The sequence below is a fragment of the Leishmania mexicana genome, chromosome 31, assembly GCF_000234665.1.
Source record: "Leishmania mexicana MHOM/GT/2001/U1103 complete genome, chromosome 31".
NCBI lineage: Eukaryota > Euglenozoa > Kinetoplastea > Trypanosomatida > Trypanosomatidae > Leishmania > Leishmania mexicana.
This window is the reverse complement of record NC_018335.1, coordinates 200-21,434: the sequence shown is the minus strand read 5'-3', so window position 1 is coordinate 21,434 and position 21,235 is coordinate 200. Positions and strand designations below refer to the sequence as shown.

Genomic DNA, 21,235 nt, shown 5'->3' with positions numbered 1-21,235 from the left:
TTTTTGCGTCCTACAAGGGGGCCTTGGGGGTTCTCAGTGTTTTTGTGTGTGCGTGTGTGTCGCTTTCCTCCTGTTCCTCCCCGGGCAGGGCTGATGTCCGGGATTCTAGGATCGCAATCCTTTAGTGCGTGTGTGTATCCATTATGTTTTATTTCCTTCGTTGCCATGCATTCAGTGTGCTCGTGCAGGTACTGACTCCAGACTCTGTTTTCTTGGTGGTTGCTGATGGCTCTCAAGATGCAACCCTGGCAGGACCCAGAGGCCTGCTCCCCCGCCACCCCCTCGCCTCGCTTACGGCATTCCGTTGCCCCTCCAAAAAAAAAGAGTGAAATCATGAAGAAGGCAAAGAAAGTTTCGTGCATGTCGCAGAGGGCCTCTGTGCTTTGCCAAATGCTTATCTACGTGCAAGCAAGACTCTCCTGCGGCATACGCATCCGGGCGACAATAATCTTTCGACTCATCTGCTTCGAATTCTCGTCGTCACCAATCCTCTCCTTTTCTTTTTCTCCGCTTACCCTGGCTGCTTCGCATGTGCAGCAGCACCCCCCTCCCTGTCGCTTTATGTGGAGGCGGTCACAGCTGCGTTTGTTTATGATGAACCATCCAAAGCTGCTCCCGAGTCAGGAGCTGGTGCTCCACCAGGTTAGCGTTGACAGCTTCTCGCCCGCTACAGCATCGGTGTTGAAGTTCGCGGCATCACCGCTGCTACCGCGCTCCCCGTTTTCGAATACGAGCGCAGGCCAAGCGTCCGCACCAACAGTGCCGTGCTCGCCGCTGAACGACTCCAGCACCATTGCGGCGCCATCCATCGTGCGCCCTCAAATACGCCAGCGTGATGAGTGGGAGTCGTCACTGGTCGACGTGGACGCCTTCGTGCTAGGTCCAGACTGCCTCTACACATCGAGCTTTGACCGTCGTGAGCCAGTGTCAGTCCGCTACATCGCAGACAAGCTTGATCGTGCATGGCTGTCCCGGCGCCCAGTTTTAGCTATTCGCGGAGACGATGGCGCTGTATCTGCCGTGCGGGGTAAAACTGGAAGTGCTGGTAGCCACATGCCAATTCTGTCGAACCTGAGCACGTCTGTGCTAGAGGACACCTTCACAGCACTGGAGCTGGCTGCCCACGTGCACCCCGAGCTCCCGCTGGAGCGTCTTCTACTTTACGCGAGACCTTTTCTAGGCGAAAAGGATGTCGGCGAGGAGGTCCTGGAGGAACTGAATGCCTACTGGCTACTGCGTCGCAGCGGGACAGGAGGACTGCTACCGGGCATTCCGGACCTGCGTGTCACCATACGCGAGGACAACGAGCTGGTACTTTGCCACCCTGCAGTGCTGCGGGACTGCCCTTTGCCGTTTAAACAGCGGGATTGGTATGTTCCCGTGGTGGAGCGTCGCCGACCCACTCCCATCGGTGACGCCTCCTCCGCCAAGCGGCCTCGGGCAGAGGCATCGCCAGGAGGCTCGAGCTTCAGATCGCTTGTCGCGCTGCTTCAGGCCTGTGAAACATATGCGGGGAAGGCGGTGTCCTTGAGTCGCGCGATGCTCCGCCGCGAGGAAACGCGACAGGTGCACACGCAGATGACCGTGTATGAGCTAGCATCGTTGCGTAACATCGTAGAGGAGGCGCGCAATGGCAATGACGTGGTGGGCGCGTCACTGCCCGTATCGGTACTGTCGCGCTGCCTCGTGGCATTGTTGCCACCCCCCGAGAGGGACGCGGAGCTAGACCCGCAGACGCAGTAGTCAAAGCAGCGTTCAGATGGTGCGTGGTGCACGGCTGTATTGCTGTGGGGACTGACAAGAGCACCATGGATCCCGCATCCCCCGCCATTTGCTACATCTTTCTTGGTATCTGCATCCCCACACAGGCGCGCCATTTTACAAAAGTGCAGGAGAACAAGATAAAGTTTCAGTGAGAGCATCCGCAATGTTGTGCTGCGGAGTGCGATGCAGGCTGCGAGAGTTGATGCGTTGATGCCGCCCCAAGGGCCGCTAACACTTCTCAGCAGACCACTGCTTCAGGAGAGTGACGGCCAAAAGGAAGACGATGCGGAAGAAAACATGACAGCCACTATTCGAAAACATCTTACGGGGGAGAGGGAGAGATCTCCGTGTTCATGTCCTGCGCTCACTGAGCCTTTCTATCGCGCCCCAGGACAGCGATTTCCCTGCATGCTGTCGATGTTCTGGTGCCTTCTCCCACTACCGCTCTCCCACACTATGCAATGACCTTTTCCCCGCCACCCCCTCCGTCTCTCCTGCTTCTTCCTGACCGTACACCGGATCTGTACTCCTCCCTTCAGTCGTGTCTCTTCTGCTCGCCCCGGGCGTCTCCCGCCGTTTAGCTTATACCGCCACTCGCTTTTTTGTCTTGCTCATTGTGAACACGAAAGAGTATAGCGCAGTCAAACATGCGTGCCCAGACGTTTCCTCAGCAGCCTCGTGCACCAGGAATGGTGCCACACCTGGCAAACGGTGCTGCTGCGCCCGCTGTGCCACAGATGCCAGCTGTTCAAGAGCACACGGATGTCGTTCACGACACGCAGTTTGACTACTATGGTCTGCAGCTCGCCACTGCCAGCTCCGATAGAACGATCGGCATTTACGTCGCCCGGGCGGGTGCCCCGTTGAACCGCGTGGCAACTCTTACCGGTCATGAGGGCCCTGTGTGGATGGTCAGTTGGGCACACCCACGCTTCGGCAACCTTCTCGCCTCCGCCTCGTACGATCAGAAGGCGATAATCTGGAAAGAGATCCGCCAGGGTGCACCCAAGTGGACTCCTGTGCATGTCATCGACATCCACCAGGGCAGCGTAAACGCGGTGCAGTGGGCGCCGGAGGAGTACGGCCCGGTCGTCGCCACCGCCAGCAGCGACGGCACCGTTGCCATCACCACATACCGTGACGGCTGCTGGCAGCCTAGCATGAAGCTAAGCAACAATAGCAACCAAATTGCGCACGCAATGGGGGCGACGAGCGTAACGTTCGCGCCGTTCAAGTCGGAGCTGGCAGACCACGTAGTGGTCGCATCTGGCGGATGCGACGGTCACGTGCGCCTTTGGGTGTCTGCGAGCTCCCCAGAGCGCGGCTTGGGGTTTGAACTGCATCAGGTGATCGAAGCGCACGCGGACTGGGTTCGCGATGTTGCATTCTGTCCTTCATCCCCGGCATCCCGCTTCGTCATCCTTGCGTCGTGCGGGCAGGATAAGACAGTTGTGATGTATCGGAAGCCGTGGGATCAGCTGTGCGCGGAGATTAGCGAAGGTGTCTCGCAGGCTACGGAATGGGAGCGGAGTGTCATCGAGTTTGCAGAGCCTGTCTGGAGGCTTTCATGGGCCCCTTCGGGTGAGATGCTTGTGGTGACAAATGCAAAGTCCGAAGTGTTTGTGCTTCGCGAAGGTGTCGACTTCACCGAACCGTGGATTAAGCTTCCTTTGAAGGACTTCCAGCAGTAGAGCAGTGCAGCAACAGACCTGCTGCTACTGTCACTCACTTTTTCTCCTGTTATTCCCTCTTCTTTTCCTTCGCCTTTTGGAGCTGTCGTGGTTTGCCAGTGCAACAACAGCAACAAGGATTTCCCACAAGTGTAGATTATCAGGAGAGCTTCCCGAGGCGATGAAGGACCGGTCACCCTCTTTTGTGGTTCATTTTCGTTGAGTAGTGGCTGCTGTTGCGGCGGCTCCAGCGCTCCCTGTGCGCCCTGTTTCGTGACTTTTTTCCTGAGTATTTTTTCTCTTTGCCCGCACTCGCGTTGCGTATCGTTGGTTTCTAGCTCTATTTGTGCAGGGCTGTTTGGCGGGGTGAAACGATTAGAAACGACGGGCTTTTTTGGGTGTGGGCCTGTGTGCGTGGAACGGGTGCGCTCGGCTGCGCGCATGCCTGTCCTTTCATTGTGGATAACTTTGTTTGTCATTCATCTCTCAGCGTGCAAGGAAAAGAAATGAAGCTCATCTGTGCTACCGCATTCCACACATGCACGCACCGCCACTGAGGGAAGGAGTGGAAAAAATGATGACGTGATGCCGCGTGCTGTTTGAGCCAGGCGCCTTGGTGATGGCGGAGCGGGTATCTACGCTCACGAGGGCTGGTACCTCTACCTCGTAGTCGGGGGTTACTCGACCATTCCGGACTCCTCCCCGCGTTTCCTGTATCTTCCCAGAGAATGAAATTGTTGCTCATCAGCTGCGCAGAATCCCCGTGGAAATGATGCTCTCACATGCGCGGAGGTATCATTGCATCCACTCCCGTCTTCAGCACGGGGTGAGAGAGGGAGAGCTGAGCGCCAAAGCACAAGATATTTGATGGCTTCTTGCAAAAGGGTCGGCAGCTTACCCCCGTCACTACTCTATGAGTTTAGCATGTTTCTCTTTCTCTTTACCTTTTCTCCCTCCCGGTACACATTTCATTGTATGCTCGATTCGCGCGTTTTGACCGCGGTTCCGTCATGCCACACGTGTCCCACAAACAGCAGCAGTCTCGCACCCGCAGCCACACACAGTAATGTGGCGTTTTAAGAGGAGTAGGAGGTCAAGGCGCCGCGTTCTCTTTTTTGATCCCCTCCCGATTAGTGCAGCACACATTTGAGCTCCAACTGTTTTGCTCCCTTCACTGCGTTTTCCCCCTTCTTTTTTCGAGACTCTTCGAGTAGAAGGAAAAGAGGCAGGACGGATAAGTGTTGCGCTGCTAAGTGAGTCAACATACTCTTCACCATTCCCATGACACGATTCACCATCCATTTACTTTTTCGTCTTCTGCCTATCCGCTCTTCTCACACCAGCTCTCGACGAATTGAGGCACTTTAGGGGTTCGATTCCCCCTTCCCTGCTGCTTTGAGTGCCCACCACGGCGAGAGATACTCGGGTGGCACACACACACACACACAAAGGGTACATACGCCTTCCTATTCGTGTGTTCTATTACCGGATAATGACATCAAAACAGCAGAAAATTCACCGTTAGCTTTGTCAACTCTAGAGGCATCGAGGGGCGAACAAAGAGGACACCAGATCCGTATACGCTTCCAGGTAAATAGGAAGCTGGCCAGCTCGGAAGAGTTGGTAGCAGGTGTCAGAATGCATCATGTCCCTCTTTCTACATCACTTTCGCTGTCTCCATTGATTCGTTTGTTGTCACCTTCGACTCCTCTACGGATGAGCACACCGACCGAGGAAGAGACTCTGTACGGTCCCTCTCACAGAAGTCATCGGCAAACTCCCCGCCCCATTCTCCATTTTCGAAGGGATCGCTTCCCTGCCTGCCCAGGGTGGACCTCCGAATTTGTCGATTGTCCTCTTCTCTCTCTCTTCCACTCCAGGCAGCGCGCGTGCTGTCGAAAACAAAACAGCATCAGGCATGCGGCGGGTGTTTCTTTCCTATTTTGTTTTTCGTTCTCGTCTCGGTCCCCTTTAACTGCATCGGCTTTTCATCCACTTTGCCGTGCCGTGGAAATTCGACGCTTAGTCGATTTGCTTTTTTGTTGGTGCGTTCCTCTCTCAGAGTCCACCCCGGCTTTCAGTGTTGGACGTGGTCTGTTTTTAATTTTAGAGTGTCGGTGTTGACTGGCTATTTTCCTTTTGTCCATTTGTCCCTTTCTCTTTTCCATTTCTTGTTGCACCTCACCATCCTTACGCCTTGCTGGGTCAGCAGCTGTCACTGGACGCGTCATTTTCTCCATCTCGCGCCCCCTATAGAAGACGACGGTGAACAGCCAAGCAGGAAGATATGGAGTCTTCCACATTACCCTACATCACGCGCGATGTAGCAACCGAGCCCCCGACCACTATCGTCATTGTACCCTGTGGCGGTCAGCCAGCCGAGGTGTCGAGCAAGGATGAGACGATGTTTGCGGTCACTGAGGACTGTGTGGAGCCGACGAAGGGCTGGATCAGCCGTGAGGGAAAACCGCTGCTGACGGTGTGCTTTATGCACAGCTTTGGCAAGTGTGTCGGACGCACGAGCTCGAATCCAGCGACATGCTTCCAGATCCACATCAAGGCAAACGTCCTCAATGCGCTCCGTAAGCATTACACCCACCCCACCCGGCGCTTTTTCACGCGCACGGTGAAAGCGATGCTCAGCCCGGAGCTCCGCCGGCTGCTGTGCATGCGGGCACACAAAGAGTTCAAGGTGCAGTACCTCGAGTACCGCGTCAGCGACGTCTTTCCCTCAGCAGGTCTTCTGCAGTACGAGGCAGCGTACCGGCGATGGTTGTTCTCCGACGACACAAGCGCAGAACACGCCAGTACCATCACCGTTCTGCAGTGCCTGCACTTCTCCATGACCGGGTCATGCGACTCCAGCACTGACTGCCCCTACGTTCACGCCGATCTCAGGAAAGCACAAGCACGTGATCCGATGCTGGCACGCGCACTGCGCGATGTCAGCGACGTCACCCAGGGTCTCCCGACGGTGTCGATTCGCGTTCCAGAGCTGCTGCCGCCGGGCCACCCGCCAACCATCTGCCCCGTGGATGTCACCTACGCCCCGCTCGCGGAGGGCGTCAATCTCCAGAGCGGAATGCCATCGGGCCCGGCTCGAGAGTTCACCAAGGCGCCTGCTTTTACCCTGGTGCGCGGTGAGGGGGAAAGCGGTGGACGCCGCCTGCCACTTCAGATGCACCAACGCGAGTCCAGCTCTTCTTCAGCTGGTGGGCACGCGAACAGCACGTATCAGCTCAACCACGTTTCGTTCCTTAGCCAAGATGGGCCGGCGTCGGAGATGACCGCGGCCAAAACCCAGCCCACCAGCAGCATCAACGAAAAGACCTCCTTCGACAGCAAAAGCGACAGTGGATGGCTGAACAGCAGCAACGAGAGAGTTTGCAGCAGCAACAATCACACCGGCAGCTGCGGCAGCGGAGCCGACTAAGACTGTTTTCAATTCCTTCTCCGCTCGCTTTATCTTTTTGTTGGTGTTTTTCGCCTCTGCCTACTGCGCACGTGTATATGCACACGTGCAACTGTAGAGGGAGCACCTCCACTTTTTTTTCATTCTCTGCACCCACTCTCATTCTCTGTTCCCTTTTCACCGTTTTTATTCGCCTTTTCGACTTTTTGCACTTGGTTCTCTTCTCCCATTTGTCACTCTTCAATGTGCTGGACATTTCTCCTCTTCCTCTCTCACGAAACGCGTACGTGGTCATGCGTGTACCTTTGTTTCTCTCTCCCCTCTTTACTGTCTATGGAGTCCACCAAAGGACGCTCTCTCTCTTCTGCAACCTTTTTTTTGGTTTATTTCGTGGTGCCCATGCCTGTTCTCCCTCTGTTATTTTTCTTCCAGTGAAGTACATTGCTCCAAGTTCACTTCTCGGCACGTTTTTCTTTGGATGTGCTTCCTCCCTTCTGGTGACTTCTTGTCTTCATCTCCATTACGCCTGCGTTGCGCATCTTCCTTCCCCTGCTCTTTGCAAATCATACAAGCAACACTGAAGCGGTCCGGACAGTGCTCCCTTGTTTCCCTTTTTTTTTTGCTCGTCTGTTCTCTTTCTCTTGACCCTGATGACGGAGGACACATCGATGCGTGGTACCACAGGGCCCAGTATCCCCGCCTTCTCCCTCTCTGCGGCGAAGCCAAGCAGCCTGACCCCCTTATCCCTTGCCAAGTGCCGAACCACCTCTGGTGGTGACAGGGTCGCAGGTGCCTGCGCCGTGCTGGAGGTCAGAGCGACGTATCGCTGCTGATGCCGTCGGTCGGGTCCTGGATGTGCGTTGCGTCGGGGCGACCGGCGACCGTGAGCACGCTTGTGCCATCCACATGATTCGGCAAGGTGTCACCGCGTCTCGAGAGTAACCCACCCGGCCCTGGCTGTCTGGTGGTGCGGGGGGCGGCGGGTGGGTGGGTGGTGTTTGAGGACAGATGGCCGTGCCCCGCCGGCTGAGTGGGCGCATTGCTGCACGGCGTGTCTGCCGCTTCGTCGCGGGACGCGGTGGGACGGTGACAGGCCGTGGGTAGACCGGAGCGGGACTCATGTGGTATTACAGTATAGCCTGTATGAATGAAAAGTCTCAAGGAGGTGGCGCGCCCTCACTACTTCCACTAGTGTAAAATGACACACGCGCGCGGTTTTGAGTTACTGAACAGACAAACGAACGTTCACTTTCCTCCGTAGCGAGGTTTTCTCAGCTATTCAGTTATGCTGCAGTGTTCCTGTAGTCGGCGGTGGGGTGAGTGGTGGGACAGCTTGCTTCTCTTGCAATCCTCCTCTCCGGCTCTTAGCCGCTGACATCAGTTTCATTCCTGCTGAACGAAAAAGATAACGGAGCATGGTACTACTTACCGGATCGTATCCCATTCACACCACATCCTGTACGCCATGTTGAGTTTCATCACACATACCAAATGTGGCCTGGTGGCATTTTGATGCGAACCATCTCGCATCTCCCCTGCGCAGGAGTTCCTTCTCCTCTATACAAAACGCCACCTCTCTGAAATTGACAGGGCTCGACGAGGACTGCATGACCCTTCGATCGGGACGGCATCGCAGAGCCCTCATTGAGGGATTCCCCGTTGGGAAGACTTCGATGGGTCGTGTTGCCGCACCCCAACGCAGCCATCATATGACTGTTTCGAAATGAAGACGAACTCCCCCGACGCGTTCATGACGCAGATCGAAGAGGACGAACACAGTAGGCCCCTGCCAGAGCCGCTTCCGTGGCTTTTCGACCTGGGAGGAGGATGAAGGGACAAGCGAAGAGAGCCGCCACCTTGCCTTGAAGCGGGATGGAGGCGATCTGGGAGTCCCCCCATCTCACGTCGCCTACCACGAGCCCCCCACTTGCGAGCTTGAGCACCCTGAAGAGAACGCGAGGAAGCTCATCCGCGTCTCTTCGGTGGCGTACGAGAAGCTGGTCAGCGACGTCGGCTCGGTTCAGGAATTCCGCTCTGTCATGGAAGGTGTGTGAGCTTGACATGGCCAAACTGCGCACTGCGCGCACACGCCCCACGGCAGTACTAGCCATCACCTTCCCGCCTCAAACACAATGGCCACCGCCTTACGACGCTGCCCCACTCACATGCGACGCCTAGATGGCACAGGGGCGCTCCAATGGCGCTCGCATCCCCGAAGGATGACCGCGAACAGGGGGCAGCATCCGAATGAGAAGACGCAGGTGCTCCCCACGCCTCGAATACGCGCCATCTTGCTCCCGTGCAGGTGCTCGGGTTTCGAAGCCCGAAGAGGAGGAAGGGCGATCCCGCACGTCCTACAAGCCTTACCCGAGGCGCGAGCCCATTGACGCCTAACCAGTAGCCAAGGAAGAGCGGAGGGGGAACTCCCTTGCCCACGGCACAGGTGAAATCGATGCACTTTGCGGATCTGTGTGGCGAGATGAAAAGCGAGGGGCCACAACCAATGCAGCGCGCATGGGACGTACCCCCGCCACCAGTGACAGAAGCCGATGGCGAGGCCCCTCCCCTCACTGGCAGCAGTCATTAGGGTGCCGAGCGCACCTCCGAACCCTCTCTTTGGTTGGGCGTTCACCGTCGTGGAGGAGAGGAAAGGATGTCTCAGACGGTGGCATCTTCATTCTCTGGCCACGACAAGTCAGCAGCTGCCCCGATGAGCAGCGTTGCAACGCGGCGGTGGGCCTGGATGCATAGCCATGGGAACTTTGTCCTCGACGACTGTGTGCGTGTGACGGACCTGGCAAGGTAATCTTTTCCAGGTGCTTCTTCCCGTGCATCTGCGGTTGCTCTTGGGCCTGCGAACCAGGAACGGCTCCGCGCATCAGCGAAGAGGGCGCCCAATGAGCTTGGCCGTTGGCCCAGAGGTGATGCGGGTGATGACAGCAACATCGTCTTTGCCATCCTATGTGTGGCCAAGCGATCCGTCTCCAAAACACTGGTGAAGGTCTGCATGGAAAACATCCAACGGACGGGTGATCCACGGGGGGTGGAGACAGCTCTGCAGGCGCCCCGAAGGGCCGCGGGAAAAGCTTAGCGTCACCTTGAGTGACGACGAGACCAGGGTCTGCAACTCATCTGCGTTGGCTGGGGTGGTGCTTGACGACAACTTTGGAACGGTTTGTGGTGGAAAACAGATGTGCACCCGGCTGAGCGCCGATTCGATCAAGCAGCTTATCACCAAGAGGATGGGGGCGGCTCATGGGTCACCTTTGGTGTGCCTCCCGAGTCGTGCACATGCCTCTTCACAAAATTGTTTTCCTCACAATGACGCGCCGGATCTGTTCAAAAGTTGTTACGAGACCTCCACTATGGTCCCTTGCCGGTGGGTCTGTCTGAGAGCGTACAAAGCGAACTCCGCTTGTGGCACAACGAGCAGCGCCGGATAAACCACGTCGCGCCGCACGCCTCTTGGTGTCTGCCGCAGAGCACCGCCTTTCACATAGGTGGCAACACCAGGGGGACGGGAGGCGGGGAGGGGCGGTATGCATGCATTCGCATACAAAGAAGATGGTTGTCACCCGTCCCTGTTGAAGGGAAGGGGGGGGGTGTCCGACGCAAGTAGCATCGACTCGGCTGAACTCTGCGCGGCTCACTGTGCCTTGTCGGGCATCCACGCCATGAACAAGAAACAGCAGTAATAAGCAGCTGCAGCACCACACCTTCCCATCGACAGCACGCCGGCACTCTCTGCCCTCGGTAAAGGCTACGCACGCGACCATGTGATGCATGCTGCAACGCGTGCATGGATGACTGTCCCCCCATACGCGGTCACTTCCGAAGTACATCAAGTCCGCCGCGACTCCCGCCGACGGTCGGAGCCGTGACCCTGTACACCACACGGTGAGGCGGTCCGACGAGCGACATGACAACGGGACACGACGTGATGGATAAGACAAAGGGGGAGGAACCTGCACTGCCCGAAGATGTCATCGAAAAAGCGATAAACAGTGACCCCGTGAGAGCGGAACGCAGAGGTCAGCTGCCGCCCTTCCTGGCCACATCCAATACGTTTGGTGACGTCACCCTTGGCCGGGCATCAAATGGGATGGATCCTGTCAACCCAATGAATTACCTTCTCCGCTTCTTTTCCTCGATCTTTCCTCAGCCTCTCTCTCTTAACTCACGCGCGTGAGGACAGAAGAATATTACGGCATATATCGATTCACAGAATTGAAGCACGTTCTCACTTCTCTGCGCACGCTCACATTCACACAGAGACACGCGAAACTCCGATTTGCTTGGCACGAGAGGCGCGTTTATCACGAAGCGAACTGGGAACACGAAGGGAAAGGAGTGAGAAAGAAGACTAAACATTCCTTTTCGTTTAACGATCAGTGCTGCTTTTTATCTCCCTTCGTTGGTACGTTATTATTATTACTATTTAAGCCCGCCTCAAGGCTTCTTGATCTGTCTCTCTGAGGTCTTCTGCGTTCTGTGTGTTTTCCCTTTTATAGCACGCAGACTCTTTTTCTCTTTTACCTTTGTGTGCTTCTTCACATCGATCAAGCTTCACCCCATTGCCGTGCTGCACGGTTTCGCTACGATTCACAATGCAGGATCATATGTTTGCGAAGTCCGGCGTCTCCGGGAACGGTGCGGGGCTCGGACAGAACTACTACACACGTGACCTCATTACTGAAGTTCCAACGATCATTCAGATTGTCCCGGTCTCTTCTGAGACACTGGCCATGCAGCGCGGTCCGCCAAAAGGAAACTCGGACACGTTCAAGATCTCCTTGGATGACGTGGAGCCGACTGCTGGCTGGCTTAGCGATCGCAACAACTCCTCGCTCGACATTTGCTTCATGCACAGCTTCGGCAAGTGCTACGGCAAAATTCGCGAAAAAGACCCCCGAACCTGTCACCAGATTCACGTGAAACGTGAAGTGCTTGACAACCTGCGCAAGTACTACACGAACCCGCAGCGCAATTATTTCTGCCGCACCATGAAGGCAAACGTGACGGAGAAGTTTGCGCAGGTACTGTCACTCCTGGCGCGGCGCCGGATTGCCCTGCAATACCTTGAGTTCCGCACGGAAGACATCGAGGTGACTGCCGGTAGCACTGAGTACGAGGTGCAGTACCGTCTCTGGCTCGTCAGCGACGTGGAGCCGCAGCGCAAGAACAGGGCCAAGGCGGCGAACGTTTTGACGGACAACTTCATTTCCTCCTCCAACCTCTGCTGGGACTTCGCGCTTACCGGACGGTGCTGCAGAGGTGCCTCTTGCCCCGATCTCCATGGCCACGTGGCCAAGGCACTTACAAAGGACCGTTTCGTGAAGGCGGCGCTGGCCGAAATGGGGAAGAAGGATTCCTTGGTGCCAGCGACGGAGACTGCGCAGCCAGGGAAGACACCCAGGGCATGCCAGCCGTCACCTAGTGTTCCCCAGCAGTTTCCACCGCCACCACCTATGCCGCAGCAATGTGCGCCTTTCATTGTCTCGTCACCGGGCCCGCCGCCGTACTGCTTTTCGCCTCTTCCACCTGCGTCCGAGATGCCCGCGTCGTCGCCGAACCCGACCCTCGCCGCATTCCCGCTCGACATGTCGTCTTTGCAAGGAACGCCGTGCTTCCTTGTGAGTGAAGGCAGCGACAACGTCTTTCGTCTCATCACGCAGACACAGTTTGCGCCATTCGGCAGCGATGCAGCTTAGCGAGAGTGGGGCAATGCCTTACGGGACGAACGCACGAAAAAAGAGGCCTGCGACTGTGAGGTGTTACCCCCGAGGCTGTACGATTTTCTGCAAAGCAGTGCCGCCCCACCATAGCTTACTGTGTCCCCCACCTCATCTTCCTTTCTTGTTTTATCCCTCCGGTCTTCACCCATTTTATTTTATGTCGCTCGTCTGCTTTCCGTGTATTGCTATCTCATTTCACGTCTGTCGTTTTTCTCCTGCGTTTTTTGTGTTTCTTTCGCTCGCCAATATCAACTAAAAAGTTTCTTCCGTGTGTTCTTGCCATTTTCGGTACATTATTATCTTCTTTCACAAGCGCTCTTTTTGTTCTACCTCTCCAACCGTGTCAAATTGACAAGTTGGACTAGGAGGTGAAGGGAAAAAAAAAGCATCCACGAGAGAGCAACTCGCTGCAACGGCTCCCCCCATGGGAATCGTGTTGCGAATGTTCTTTTCTTTTTCACCATGTATTGCTATTTTTCTTTCTTTTTCAAACACTTCTTGCGCCTCCACTTCTCCCATCCCCCTTTTTTCTCTCTGTCCGAGTCGGAGCTGAACGTGTTTCTGACTCCCTTTCTGTGTGGGTGTCTGTGCTTTTTTTCTCTGTTTCCACGAGACGAACGCGTTCTGCAGACAGGGAAAGCCCTACCACTTTGTGTTTTTTTTTTGATACTGTGGCTGGGCTATAACACAGCGTGCCACTTTTTGTCTTGCATGTGCATCTCTCAAGATTAAGCACTGATTCGCGCATGGGTCGGCACCTCCGAAAATGCTCAGCAGAATACAAACAAAAAAACACATTCCGTATGTTCTCCATTCTCTTCCCTCCTCTTATCGTTGATCTAACGCGTGGAAGAAATAATCGCTGGTGCGATACCACCATGGTGTACAAAAGATGCTGATCTCGGCACATGTCGCTTCCTAGAAGTGTTCCTTGTTTGTATTGCTTTCGTCTTTCATGTTTAGAGGTTTATCGCTTCGTCTTGTGCTTTTCTGACCTCTTTTCGGTTTGGTTTTTGTTCTTCTCAGCTTCTTCGTTTTCTTTTCGCTCTGCCTTTTGCGCTTTTGTTCGAGTTCTTTTTTTTATTCTGAGTGGTAGATTCCCTCGTGACAAAGGTGCGCCTCGGGAAAAACAATAACCACGCGAGCACAAACCGTGCAACCTTATCTTTTCTTTGCCGATCTCCGTTTCATTTGGTCACATTTGACCTTCCCTCTTCGTAGTTTTTCCTCTTCACGAGGCGCACGCACACACAAGCGCAGAGGAGGAGGCAGACATCTCTCTTGTCGTCTTCTCTGCGTGTGTTATCCTTTTTGTGCGTCCCTCTCTTTCTCACCGTTTCCGAGAATTGTGTACGTCGTTTCTTCCGTTTCTGTTTTTTTCTCTATTTTTCGTTTTGCCTCGTCTATTTTAGTGTCTCCGCTTTCTCTTATTTTCGTTGTCTTTCTCCCACTTCTCGCGTATATGCATCTCCGACAGAAGTGTCATTCATGGTGCTAGGAGCGAACAGGCTGCCGATGCGTTATCTGTGTGACCCTAAGTGTGCGCGACAGGGATGAGTTGCGACGTACGTCGAACAGCCTAAGGGACAAGGACTTGTTACCGATGTAAGTTTTGTCACTGCTGGTCTTGACCTCAATTTCTTCTCTCTGTTTTCTCTTGGTTTACGGATGCGAACTGGAAAGCTTTTGCACCTGTCGTTGGCGTTCATTCAGTGGACGTGACCTCTGCTTTAGCGGCATGCTCACTATCAAAATCGCCCACGGACTCAATGGCACAGGGATGCGCGACAAAAAAACAATTCTCTACATTAGACAAGTAAGTAGATGACTTGTTCGCTCCGTCGATCCACACCTCACGGCGTCCCTGCAAGCCGTCCCCGGTGACATGTGTTATTAAGAGAATTAACGAGAGAGACAGGAACAACTCTTTCTTTTTGTGAGCTTTTTCCCTGGTGTATGCCAGTATTTTCTCTTTCTGCGTTCCTCACGGCTCTTTGGCTAACGAAAACATTTGCCTCCCTCTACCATCTTTTTTTTTACTGTATGCGCGCGTTCTTCCTTATGGTTGTACACGTTCACGTTGGTTTCCAATGACGAACGTATGACTCTCCGTTTACACGCTGTGGTTTTGATCACGCACGAACGCATGCTCAGCGGATGTTCATCTCCACGACACGCTTACTTACAAGCAAATAGAAAAAAAAGGAGTGCGTGTTTTGAGACAAGCTTGATTGATTCCCAAAAGAGTGCCAAACAATGAAAATGGAGGGCACTGCCCTCGCGAATTTCCGGAGCATACACAGAGATCAGTTGTTGCCCTGAAACCGCTCCCACACATTTGCACCTGTCGTAGTGTGCTAATGACCTGCTTTTCCGTCTTTTCTCCTTTTCGCGTCTAGACGTTTGACTTCAGAAGACCGTGCACGCTCTTGTCTCGATCCCTACAATACCGATAAAGTCGCCACACACACTCCCCAGTGTGACAGGGAGGGGTGCGAGATAGTGCCAGCGAATGCCGGACTGTCTTCTCTTATCTTTTTCTTTTTTTTCGCCGTTTCTGAGAACGATATTTTTCTTTTGTTGTTTACACGCGCCTTTTCTGGTTCCTCTTCATCGTCTCTGTTCCCTTTGCTCGTTACCGTGGAACGTAAGGACTCTTAACCTTTCCCTTCACGTCCACCGTTGCGATCAGGGGTACTCGACTGCGTCGCCATGCTTTCCCTTTCTTTTTTTTCTTAGTTCGTCAGCTGACTCATGCTTCTTCACTTCTGCCATTCTTCGGATATATTTTTTTTGTGCTGTTCTTTTGCGTTTTTCGTTATTTATTACTCGAATATACATCCTGTACGCTGCTTCAAACTCTTCATGTCGTCTGTCTTATGCTCTTGCTTTCCAGTACTCGTTAACCTTAAAGGATGTAGTGATCGAACGTGAGAACCTCTCATATTTGCCATCTCATCTCTCGGTAAGGGGCTTGCAACCCTTCACGCCAAGGTTTCCTGCTCCTCCTCACATGCTTGATCCCGCATGCACCCCGGATGGTGAGTGGAAATGTCAAATCACAAGTTTTCCACATTAACGTTTTGTGCGTTCTTTTACTATTATGACGCTTCTTCTACGGACCTCCGGCAAAAAAAAAGAACCCACCACCACAAGAGCCGAGGAAACATTGCCTTTTTTTCCACTTGCTATAAACCACTCTGCAAGGTGCGTGCGCAGAGGGAGATGAAAAGCACACGCCGCAGCAAGCAGAGACGTTGACGGGTACTGAGTGGCACGTTGTGTTTCCTGAAAGGCTCGTGGCTTCATTCGAACGTTTCCTTTCTCCACATCTCTTCTTGCCGACGGGGGCCTTGGCATGGATCTAGCTGGGAAGCTTCGCGCCGCCTGCTTGGGTGGAATGACTTTTTTCCTGTTCACACCCCTTCCATACACACATGCTTTATCGACCTCTGCCTTCCAACTCCGCTCATCTACTGCGACTTGCATCTTGGTGCGGGGCTTCCCTATGGTTTCAGCAACTGTGTCAATCTCACGCCGTCCTTTCTTTTTATCTTTGAAGGAGAATCACACACAGACACACACACACACACACACACAAAAAGAGTGACGGCATTGCTTTTTTGCGGCACGGTCGATTGATCCCCACGTGACTTCTCTTGGATTCATGTCAGTACAGGAGGAGACCACCACCGCTCGGCCCGCGGCAAAGAAGGTACCGTGGCAGAGCATGCCCGGCGCTCCTACGCGGCCCAACTTTGCTCAATACGGACCGAAACTCGCGGCGCTGGCGGATCAGCGGCGTATACTTATTGACGAAATCAAAAAGTTGCAGAGCTCTGTTCAAAACGATGCGGTGACGCAGGCCCGCAATGCGGAACGAAATGCGTTTTTCGAGGAGCTGAATGAGATCGATGCACGCCGCAAGGTTCAGCGGGACCGTCGTGCCGCTCAGGACGCTGAAATTGCGAAGTTGCGGAAGCGCCGCGGGGAGATCTCCGACAAGCTGCGGGAGGTGCAGGCAGAGGTTGGCGGCTTCACGAACGTCCGAGAGATCGAAGAGGCGATCGACTACATGATGCGCAAGATGGAGAGCAGCGGCGGCGGCCTTGGAGCCGAGCGGCGCAACCAGCAGCGTCTCCATAAACTGGAGGACGCCAAGACACATCTGCTCCGGCTTCAGCCCTTGGCGGACGCCATCAAGGAAATCACGGAGCAGGAAGTGATACTTCAGCAGGAGTACCACGCCATCTGCGAGCAAATCGGGATCCTGAACCGGGAGTACGAGGAGAAACTGCAAAAGAAGCGGGCAAAGGACAAGGAAACCCAGGCAGACGGGGCTAAACGGGCTGATGTGTACAAGCAGTGCGACGAGCTTCGCATCCGTGTGTCGGAGATCACGCAGTCCATGGAGAGCCTGCGGGCGGAGCGCGAGAAGGTGTCTTCTGAATGGGACGCGTGGAACAAGGAGGCCCGCAAGAAGTACTTTGAGCAGCTCGAGCAGCAGCGCGAGAAGCGCCGCAAGGAGTATGACGAACGACGCAACGCACACAAGATCGCCGCGAAGCGTGTCCGAGCTGCGAAGCGTCAGAACCCGTACGCCGCCGAGATTAGCGCCTGCTCGACGCTCATTCAGTACCTGAAGCAGAAGAAGATGATGGTTCAGCTGGACGAGGAGGACCGCAAGAGGCGCGAGGCTGCGGCACACTTTGACCCCTCGCAGATGGCACCCGCAGGTTGTGTGGTCGTGAGCGAGAGCAAGTGGTCAGAAAACAAGCCCCTGGGCAAAGCTGCAAAGAAGCAACAGAAGCATCAGCAAAAGAAAAATGAGAATACCCCCACCGTGAAGCCGAGCAGCGTGGCGAACCCCCAGCAGGATCGCGTTCTGCAGCACCCGGAAGACAAGACACGGCTTTTCCAGATGATAGAGGTTGATCCGGTACTGTCGCTTGCGTCCATCGACGACAAGATTCGCCACATTGAGGTGCTGAAAAGCCAGTATGAGTCACACATTCAGACGGGCGAGTTGGTGCTCTCTAGTGGCGACGACGAAGACGAGGAGGCGCCGGACGACGGGGGTGACACGCCCTCGCCAAAGGCTCCAGAGGATGCGGAGACGCCGGGGACGAAGGCGACTGAGGAGGCTGCCTAGCCCCTACGCTCCCGGTAACCATAGTTCATTGAGTCTTGTGGCCTTAGTTTGGAAAGAGTTGGTGAGGGAGAAGAGAGACGGGAATCGTCTGCGTGACGCCACTGACCTTCCTTTTGATGGAGAACTTCTATTTGCAAGTCTCTCAGTTTTTTTTTTTTTGCGGTAATGTCATCGGCGAGTGCACCTGCCGAAATTGTTTTTGTGTGTGTGCATCCTTGTTTCTGCGTCTGTGCTCCGGTGTCATTCCCTGGGTGCATGCTTTCCCGCCGCTTCGCGGCGGATATGCTACCTCCCAGGCACATGAGCGTACCACAGGAGAAAGAGAGAGAAAGAGAGTGTGAGGCTGTTATTGCATGGATGCTGCTGTCGCTTGCGTTCTTGCGAACCCTTTTCCTTCTCTCGAGCAGTAGCTGCGATTTGTCCTTATCGCTCGTTTCCCCCGTAATAGATACTGATGTCCCCTTTATGATCTTGAATGCTACCGCGAACGCCTGGTCCCATGGGTGTCCGGTACGCCAGGCGCCTCTTCTTAGCGGCTACTCCTCACCTGCTCGTTTGCGTGAAGGGCGGTGGCGTGCCGCTGCCGCTTCTGACCCTCGACGCTAGCGGGTGAGTCACATCCTTTTTGCATGACCTCTTTCAGGAGATGCCGGCATGCCTCGCTCATCTATCGTCTGCATTCGGTTGTCACGTCGCCGCTTCTCCTTCCCTTTTTCCCAAACGACGTGCCGCTCTCGCTTTCTATGTCGCTTCGCCCACCAAGAAGATCCTTGAGAAACCCGGCGAAAACTACACGTGCCGTGCACCCCCACGGATCACGAGGTGCCAACGCTCTCTTCCGCTTCTTTGTTCATTGCGCACTCACCAGCGCCCGCAGGAGGAGATAAACAGTCCGAAAACACCGTCGACAACGCCGGAAACCATGCTCCGCTCCACCGTAGTGCGCCGTCTCGGCAGTCCGACGTACGGAAGTTGGCCGTGGCCGTCCAAGCTGCCTCTCAAGAAGTCCTGGTACTACCGCCTCAGTCGGCGCGAGAGCATCGCCGATGAGACGCGGCAGTATATGGTCGTCGGTGACTTCCTCCTTCTGTTTGTGCTGAGCTTCTCCATGTACCGCGTCTACGTGCTGAACCGCAACAACTCCTACCAGACCCATCTATGCCACCTGGTGAACTATCCACCAGCAATCATCGCAAACGAATTTGACTTCAAAGACATGGGCGCCAACCGCGTCGTGGAGAGGAGGGATTTGGACACGTACCGCGAGGATGTGGTGACATGCAAAAGCTCTGGTAAGCCCATCGAGTCCATAATCTTTAACTACTAGGCGTTGTGCCGGTTCCGCTCCGTAGTAGCGACGGCCCTTGTTTTTCTCTAGCACAGTGTAATTCTGGTTCTCTCTCCTCGCTGAGAAAGTGCAATCGACTTTGGGCCACTGTAGCTCTCAAAGACTGAAAACAAAACAGCATCATCGGCAGAGCCTGCTCGCAGCCCTTTTGCCCATTACCTTGCAGCGGCACCTCTCGACATTGCGAAGAAGTAGTGCTGTGGGGATGCTGCGGAGTCTTCCCAGGCGTGTCATCATGCATTCGTGCTGGATTCCTCTTCCGGTGAGCGATTTACCGAGTCCTCCTTCGTTTCCATCACCTTGCACCGTCTTTGTGCTTCTCCTTGCTCCCTCCACTGCGTCCTTCCCTTTCGCGTGTGTTTCTCTCTCTTCCAAGTTCACCCTTTAGTTTGCACTGGTTTCCTCATCCACTCGCATGTTGCTCTTTTTTGTCGCCGCCGGCGGTCTCCTCCTCTGTCTGTTGCGTTCAACCTATTGTTGCTCCTGACCGCGACGTTGACCGTGGCATCCGGCTGTCAGGTTGGACAAATGAGCTATTCCATGGAATTCTACGGATGTAGGGGTCTCTGCACGAAATCGTTGAACGGTGACTGCCTCCTTCTCCATCGGCCTACTACTTGCTTGCCGACCTTCTCCGACGGTGGTCGCCGCGATGGATTTGGGGGAAACAGGCCAGCCGGCTCACAAAGGCATCCACTAGATCGCCACGCAAGCATGCCTGCAAGGTTTGTGCAGAATGCACGGAGGTGAGGTGCCGGGCAGCGGGTTGCAGTGCAACAGCTGTCTCTGCGGTTGAGACGTGCACAGCCTGCGCCTCTGCTTTGCCGACAGCATTGCTTCTCCTGCGTGTGCGAAGCACTCTACTCACCTCCTTTCTGCGGGGAACAGCCCACGAGAGACCATATCACCAGACTCGTCGCCGACGATGATTTCCTTTCGTGCTGCAACAGCGGCGGCTGTGAGGGCAGCAGCGCTCCCGCGATGGTACACTTGTCTTTACTTGCCCGCGTCTGTAACACGATGACTTTATGGTTTTTGCACACTGTCTACTCTCGAGGCTCTTATCAACGCCACTATGTGTGCGGCAACCCAGGCGCTGCGCTTTGCATTCCATTGGAAGATCTGCGAGGACTTCTTCAAGACTCTCAGCGTGCTGGTCGAGAAGCAGCACAAGAGTCTGTCTCTTCAGCGAGGATATCGACACCAAGGAGGCACTGGGTGTGCACTGCGTTGGCATCGATAGGGTGTGCCCTGCAGATCACGTGCTCGAGCGGAAGTCGCGTGAAAGGATCACGGTGACGCAGAGAGAGCCTCTGCCACGAGCTGCGCGCCAAGGCCACCATGGGTAAGCTACTTGGTGGTGAGGTGAGCCGGCGCAACGACGACAACTCCGACCGCCGCTTCGCCGCCAAGGTGGGCGGCTTCCCGACGATTGTGAAGGACGAGAGGTCCTAACGCCTGCTGTGCCACGAGTGCCCGCGTGTGTCCCAAGGTGCGCCAAGGTCTGGTCGACGGCGCTCTAGCGAGAGGCGCATGTACGTAGTCCCATCATTTTCTTGTAGGCGACGTGCCCAGAGCACGACGCGACACCCGAAGACAGCAGCGGCAACACTAGTGGCAGCAGATGGAGCAGTAGCGCCACACGGAGACGCAGGCAGGGACGCACACATCCTCACGGCCAGCACGGTGACACGCAGTGAACGGAAGGTGCAACGTATTTCAGTTCAGCTATCCTCTTTGGGAGCGGACGACTTTGAAGAGCGCACCATCACAGGTGAGGGTGATGGGTACGTTGTCTGTCTTTGCGCGCCTTGCCTCTGTGACGTGGTGGGGCATTAAGATGTGTGCCCACTGCACAGCTGCGTTGGATGCCCTGCGTGTTGTGTGTGTTTAGCCTGCTGCTGTATTTGTGTGTATTGAGACCTGTTGGCGCTGCTGCTGCTCTGTGTGCGGACGTGTGTGCAGGATTGTGATGGTGATGAATGTGCTTAGGGTGTTGTTGTGACTTGGTGTGTGTGGTCTATTAAAGGTTGTTGTGTGCGTGTGTTATGGTACGGGGGAGGGTACGGGTACGGGTACGGGTACGGGTACGGGTACGGGTTAGGGTACGGGTACGGGTTAGGGTTAGGGTTAGGGTTAGGGTTAGGGTTAGGG

The 21,235-nt window shown here is 55.0% G+C and overlaps 6 protein-coding genes across 6 annotated transcripts; all 6 read left to right on the top strand.

The window, feature by feature from the left end:
• Positions 1 to 591: 591 nt before the first annotated feature.
• LMXM_31_0060 (conserved hypothetical protein) lies at positions 592 to 1,743 on the top strand (the record flags this gene model as incomplete). The annotated part of the gene is made up of 1 exon (XM_003877796.1): positions 592 to 1,743. The coding sequence occupies one exon, from the start codon at positions 592 to 594 to the stop codon at positions 1,741 to 1,743; it is 1,152 nt and encodes a 383-aa protein (XP_003877845.1).
• Positions 1,744 to 2,453: 710 nt separating this feature from the next.
• LMXM_31_0050 (putative protein transport protein Sec13) lies at positions 2,454 to 3,455 on the top strand (the record flags this gene model as incomplete). Its single annotated transcript, XM_003877795.1, has 1 exon — positions 2,454 to 3,455. The coding sequence occupies one exon, from the start codon at positions 2,454 to 2,456 to the stop codon at positions 3,453 to 3,455; it is 1,002 nt and encodes a 333-aa protein (XP_003877844.1).
• A 2,383-nt stretch (positions 3,456 to 5,838) lies between these two features.
• On the top strand, positions 5,839 to 6,867 carry LMXM_31_0040 (hypothetical protein, unknown function; the record flags this gene model as incomplete). Its single annotated transcript, XM_003877794.1, has 1 exon — positions 5,839 to 6,867. One exon carries the CDS (start codon positions 5,839 to 5,841, stop codon positions 6,865 to 6,867), a length of 1,029 nt encoding a protein of 342 aa, XP_003877843.1.
• Positions 6,868 to 11,453: 4,586 nt separating this feature from the next.
• Positions 11,454 to 12,557, top strand: LMXM_31_0030 (hypothetical protein, unknown function; the record flags this gene model as incomplete). Its single annotated transcript, XM_003877793.1, has 1 exon — positions 11,454 to 12,557. One exon carries the CDS (start codon positions 11,454 to 11,456, stop codon positions 12,555 to 12,557), a length of 1,104 nt encoding a protein of 367 aa, XP_003877842.1.
• Positions 12,558 to 16,248: 3,691 nt separating this feature from the next.
• LMXM_31_0020 (conserved hypothetical protein) lies at positions 16,249 to 17,733 on the top strand (the record flags this gene model as incomplete). The annotated part of the gene is made up of 1 exon (XM_003877792.1): positions 16,249 to 17,733. One exon carries the CDS (start codon positions 16,249 to 16,251, stop codon positions 17,731 to 17,733), a length of 1,485 nt encoding a protein of 494 aa, XP_003877841.1.
• A 922-nt stretch (positions 17,734 to 18,655) lies between these two features.
• Positions 18,656 to 19,060, top strand: LMXM_31_0010 (conserved hypothetical protein; the record flags this gene model as incomplete). Its single annotated transcript, XM_003877791.1, has 1 exon — positions 18,656 to 19,060. One exon carries the CDS (start codon positions 18,656 to 18,658, stop codon positions 19,058 to 19,060), a length of 405 nt encoding a protein of 134 aa, XP_003877840.1.
• Positions 19,061 to 21,235: the final 2,175 nt, after the last annotated feature.